Source organism: Porites lutea, chromosome 4 (genome assembly GCF_958299795.1).
Source record: "Porites lutea chromosome 4, jaPorLute2.1, whole genome shotgun sequence".
NCBI lineage: Eukaryota > Metazoa > Cnidaria > Anthozoa > Scleractinia > Poritidae > Porites > Porites lutea.
Window position 1 is genome coordinate 40,345,321 of NC_133204.1, and position 5,779 is coordinate 40,351,099.

The window sequence follows — 5,779 nt, forward strand, 5'->3', positions numbered from 1 at the left end:
TCATTTCCGAACCCTCAAGGGAATTTGCCCGCGAAAAAAATGCGACTAGTGCCAGTTTTCCCTCTGGATGCCTTTTAGCAGGAGTCTGGTGCAGACATACCTGTATCCCATGAGTGTTTGAGGTCTTGTTGCCACGTATGGTTCATGATCAGCGCCATTTTGTTCGAAATATTTTAAAGATTTTACGTGGTAAAGAGCCGACGTATAGACGGTCTGTTAAACTTGATTTCGCTCTGATCCGCCTTGGAAACAGTCTTCACATAGTTCGCTATGAATTGGTGCAGTAGCTTTTATTTTGGTTTAATTGTAGCCTTTCTGACCCTGGTTGTAGTTCAATGTACTGAGTTAACATTCGAGTTGGAAGACAACGCTAGACAGTGTTTCTATGAGGATTTAAAGAAAGACGTCAAAGGAACGCTGGAATTTCAGGTTAGCACTCGATTCATGTTGTATGTGAGAACTGCAATTTCTTGGAAACCAAGCTGTTTGTCTTCCTTTTATAAAGAACGTAACTAGCTCCCACACGTGCTGAAATGTACCGGCTTCAACAAACACTCATTAACGTTTTGTCTTTGTATTGGTCAGTTCAACAGGAGCTTACTTATCATCAGTTCAAAATTCAAGAGCGAGAATTTTTTTTTGTTAAGGCGACTGAAAATCGTTTACGTAAACAAATGCCTAATGGCTAAAGACTATACTCTTTTTAATGAGAGATTTTAGAAGGTGTTTACCTCCAAACAGGGATCGTTACGTTATCCAGTGTTGATTGAGTTAACTATAATGGAGCTGAATTGTATGCATTTTAGGTTTTTTATTGATGAACCATATACAACTGTACTGCATTTAGTTAATTGCGGGCACAAATAGAATACAAAACATAATTATACACGTTACATTCAGGTGAAAATGTTTTTACCTCGGTTGATTCTAATATATTGCTTACCATAAAAAAGCTGACAGAAATATTTTGTCAAAGTGAACCAGATCTTTGCAGTAGAATAAACAACTTAAGTGGTTGAAAAAGGAACCTGAAAAAATTGAAGCTTGACCAGGAATCAAACCCTGACCTCTGTGATGGCTGGATGCTACGCTCTATCCGTCGCAAAGGTGAGGGTTCGATTCCCAGTCAAGCCTGAGTTTTTTTAAGGTTCCTTTTTCAACTTCTTGCATTATTCATTCCACTATGAAGATCATGTTCACTTTCATATTTTCAAAATATGATTCATTTCATTCAATTCAGAAACATTTTTGGGCAGGACTGCAAACTTCTTTTTCTTTTATTTTTGCTGGATGAAAAAAGTCTTATAAGCATCCATTTTCCTCTTTAGGTCATCAGTGGTGGAAACTATGATGTGGATGTGATTCTTTATGATGAAAGTGGTAAACCTTTGTACACTGTTCAAAAGAAACAGTATGACAGTTACTCCTTCACAGCTCAAAGTGAGGGAGTCTATAAGTTCTGCTTCAGCAATGAATTCTCGACATTTAGTCACAAGGTAGTGTACTTTGACTTCCAAGCTGGAGACGAAACACCACTAACCAAGGAAATGGGGGCCCACCATACAGCTCTGACACAGATGGAGACTGCTTGTGTTACTATACATGAAGACCTTAAGGTTTGTTCAAGAGATGTTCTACAATATAGTGCATTTGCATTGTAGACCTGCATTCTTTAACTTCTAGGTGTCAACCTTTATTATATATCGTAGAATTGCACAAATATTAGGCATCCTACTGACGAACAATTACGGCATTTAGACTTTTAGATATTTTGAGCAACAGCATTTTGCCGTCTGTCCTCTTTAAATAATTATTATGTACTAGTAATAGTTTCGTACTACATGATAGTGTGGTACTCTTGAGATATAATAGAAGAAGAGTGCTACACCATTGTGTAGTCTGAAACTATATAGTAATAAAATGCCTTAGTAGTCAAATCTTCAGTTGATAAAACATTGTACTTCTGGTATTCTCGCCTCTAGTCCTTCTATTGAGCACTGACAGCAGTTCTGCATCAGCTGAAATCAAATATTAATATATTAATATATATATAATGACATGTAAAAGCAATACTAAAGCAATTAAGCAGTCACTTAAAGAAAGAAAAAACAAACACGCGCAGAACACTCAGTTTTTGAAAAAGAGATTTTTGCTCATGTTGCTTTCTGCTCCCAGTCATGGAGGCTGAGCCCTCAAGCCAGCTCTTATTAATGTTCGTTTATTTATACTCATTAAAAGATCTGTGTCAAAAAATTGATCAAAATTTGAAAAGTGCGAACAACCACCAAATTGAGTTAATAATAAAAATAACAGCTCAAAACATTAAAAGAAGGTATAAATAACATGCCAAATACAAAAGGAGTCATGGGTAGATCAGGGTGCCAAGAAAATCATATCATTTTTACAGCTTGCCATTCAGGCAAGCTGAAGCTAGCATTTACTACTAGCCCAGACATCATTTCAACTAGCCCCAAAAGCTTTTTGATGAGCAGAATTGATTTCACAGTTCTTCTGTTATTCAAATTGCTAAAAAAATATCACCTGCCCGTTGGGCAAGTTAAAAACAGAATTCGCTAGCCCGATAGCAAAATCCATTAGCCCTGGGCTAGCAGACATTACTTTCTTTGCACGCCGGGGTGGACAAACTTGAAGAAGATTGAAGCCGACTGCAATTGTGGTTTTTAGAAACTTGTTAGGCTGACAGTTTTTCAAAGTTCACTTTTGTTGTTTGTAGACAGAGACAATTAATTTCTCAAGCTCCATAGAAAATAAGGACATGTAATTAGCATTAATAACAAAATGAACTAGACAACCACGACCCAGCTCCTTTACTTGTGTCCCTTCCGTAGATCAACAAACATTTATTCTTACGTAGCAAAATACATGTACTTATTAGTACACTGCAAAGTCTGAGTTCCAGTGAAAAATCTTTGCCATAATGTCTTTTTGCTGTATTTTTTCACCCCTCCATTTTACAAAATGACTCACTTTAGCTTAGTCTCTAGACCAATTTCTTTGAATTTGTAATAATTTTGTTGAATATTGCATGCAACAAGCTGTTATAATAGTAGTTGGTCTGTTGTAGAGTACTTATTGAATTATTTATTTTGTTTACATACATACTGAAAATAATCTTTTTTATTTGATTTCTATTTATACAGATTGCAACAGACTATCAAACACACCATCGCTTACGTGAGTCCCAAGGACGCGATATGGCCGAGTATCTAAATGAAAGAATACAGTGGTGGTCCATTGGGGAAGCCTGTCTTATCCTTTCTGTTGGAATCTGTCAAGTTGTTATTCTTCGGCGATTTTTTGCAGAAAAGAGGTCAACTATTTAAGAGTTAAGGAATGCAGCTAGTTATTTTGATTTGTACAGTGATCATGAAGTCTGTCTAGAACGTGCCACGAAATTTTGCGAGATCAAGAACTGTGTTGGCTGACGGAAACTTGTTTTATGTTTATACTAAAGTACCAGGAAGAAAGAGTCACAGCTTTTGGCAGAGGACAATGACTGTTTTTACTCTTGAAAATATTGTTATATATTATAGTGAACTGTTACTGCTGGAGGCACAACAGTTCTGTGAAAAAAATGTCTTTGCACATGAAGCAAAACTGTTGAATTTCCATTTGTTACACTTAAATAGTAACATGAGTTTTGAATCCATCAGACAGAAAATCAAGGTCAGTTAAGTGAAAAAAAAATTAATATTGACGTTTACTCAAAAAGAGTTTTAAATCTTGCTAAAAATGCAAGTTTATCTCTAAACAATTCCACCCTTCTCTTTTCTGCATGTCAAACAAAAATCCTAAATATTACAAGAATTACATGGTTTCTTATTGTGTGTTCCATAAGGATACAGTAGAGGCCACTAGATTAAAGTACGCGATTGAGTAGAAGTACCTAGAAAGGAGACAGAAAACCTCTGCGACCAGGGAAGTTTTCACAACATTGTCCCTCTTGTGAAGATAATCACCTTTCACAGCAGTCGCCCTCTTACAGTCAGGTCAGGTCAAGCAAACCCCATAGATTCTACGATTTTAACGAACCAATTATTTGAAACTTGAATCCATTGCCACCACTAGTATCAAATTCAAGTTCTCATTCTAATTCCTGCATGTATAATGAGCAAAGAATTTTAAACTACAATCAAAACTTTTATATTATAACATTTGGCCCTGTATATAGCAGTCACCCTGTATATTAAGGTCACCGGAAAACTTCCCAAAATTTTCAGTTGCCTTATATTTTCTGCAAAGTTGACCTGTATATAACTGTTACCTCACCATTTCCGAAGGGTGACAGTTGTACACAGGATTGACAGTATAACTTCCCTGTATTCAGTAAGACTGGAAGATCTTCACATTTTAAATAGATAAAATTCCTATTTTAAAAATATATCAAATGTTAACTCACTTATGTATGCTAAATTGAAGAAATGAATCTGATACTGGTAGTTACAAGCCCTGGGCTTATACATCTTCATAAGGGGTTTAGGAGTGGGCCTATAAAAAGGGGGGGTATATCCTAGGAGCCTTGGAATGGAAAAATCACGTTGAAACAAGCTGTAGCAGAACTGATCAAAATACAATAATTTTATTTTCATTTACTAGTTTTAAGTTTAAGCTTCAAATAAACCAGAGTCATTTCAATACATTTGGAATGGGGCTTATGATAATTATTGGAAGTATTCTTTTGTTTACAGGTAGATGGGCCTATAACTGGGGGGGCCTTATAAATTGTGGGGCTTATAGGCAACAGTTTTTGCCCAGGGGGGTTACTTCGATTAGTTTTTGCTGGGTATGTGCCGCTGACCTCTCAGACCTCCTACCCCATTTTAGTCTATTCTGTGGCCAAATTATAGACCCCATCCACTGGCACATGCCCATTAGCCTACTTCTAGGAAGTACCCGCCCCAGAAGTTTTTCATATTGGCAATGACTAGCATATTCAATTTTCTTATAATTAATCGATTAAAAGAATCTATGGGAGTATGCTTGAACTGGCTAAAGACAATGTATTGGTCTTCATCAAGACAGAATGCTGGGGACATAATAATTTATTACTATTGACTCTAGATTTCAAAGTAAAATTAATTTTGTACTCAAATCTAAAGTTTACCTTTCACAGTCAAAGCGCACACTGATGGGCCCATAGAAAGTGTTTGTATTAACGGGTTGTCCGTAATAAGCGGGTTGAATTTAGAGACAATGTAAGGGCTTTCTTTCCCCAGGGACAAAGCAAACTGTCTGTAATTAATAGTGAGGCCAGTGTCCGTATCAACTGGGCGGGTGTCCATATCAACTGGGCGGGTGTCTGTAAAGCGGGGTTTGACTGTACTAAAATAACAGCAGCATTTGCAGCATTTCATTAGAACATACTTAAAAGCTACATGTAGTAAAGTAACTAAAAGACTACTTGTTTCCAACTGTTGCTTGAAATAACACAAAGTATTATGTAGCATGGAAATTGCGATTTTCTTACGCATTTATTAGGGACTTAAACAAAAATGGAATTCATGAGACTTGTATTTCTCCATAAATTATGTCAGTACACTTGCCTAAGTGCATGTAAAGCCTGTTCTCAACTCATAAAAACTTGTAAAACTGTTCTTAATACTGTAGGGGTTTGTACAGAGTCTTGAAAATGTGTTGAATTTTGCAAACCAAGTTTCTAGACCTAAAAAAATGCAGGAAAACAAAGACTTGGAAAAACGGTAAAAAGTCTAGAATTTTTCTTCAAACTACCATAAGTGCTTCAAAACTATATGATGTC

General features: G+C 36.3%; 1 protein-coding gene across 1 annotated transcript; it reads left to right on the forward strand.

Moving 5' to 3' along the window:
* The first annotated feature begins 127 nt into the window (after nucleotides 1–127).
* LOC140933572 (transmembrane emp24 domain-containing protein 7-like) lies at nucleotides 128–3,732 on the forward strand. Its single transcript, XM_073383177.1, has 3 exons — nucleotides 128–429; nucleotides 1,329–1,616; nucleotides 3,162–3,732. The coding sequence occupies exons 1-3, from the start codon at nucleotides 271–273 to the stop codon at nucleotides 3,342–3,344; spliced, it is 630 nt and encodes a 209-aa protein (XP_073239278.1). The 5' UTR covers nucleotides 128–270; the 3' UTR covers nucleotides 3,345–3,732.
* The last annotated feature ends 2,047 nt before the right edge of the window (nucleotides 3,733–5,779 follow it).

What these genes read in the sequence shown, in the direction of transcription:
- LOC140933572 (XM_073383177.1), top strand. Translation starts at nt 271, where the DNA reads ATGAATTGGTGCAGTAGCTTTTATTTTGGTTTAATTGTAGCCTTTCTG. An exon ending in AAGGAACGCTGGAATTTCAG is followed by an intron (nt 430 to 1,328) that starts GTTAGCACTCGA and finishes TTTCCTCTTTAG; the next exon opens with GTCATCAGTGGTGGAAACTA. An exon ending in CTATACATGAAGACCTTAAG is followed by an intron (nt 1,617 to 3,161) that starts GTTTGTTCAAGA and finishes CTATTTATACAG; the next exon opens with ATTGCAACAGACTATCAAAC.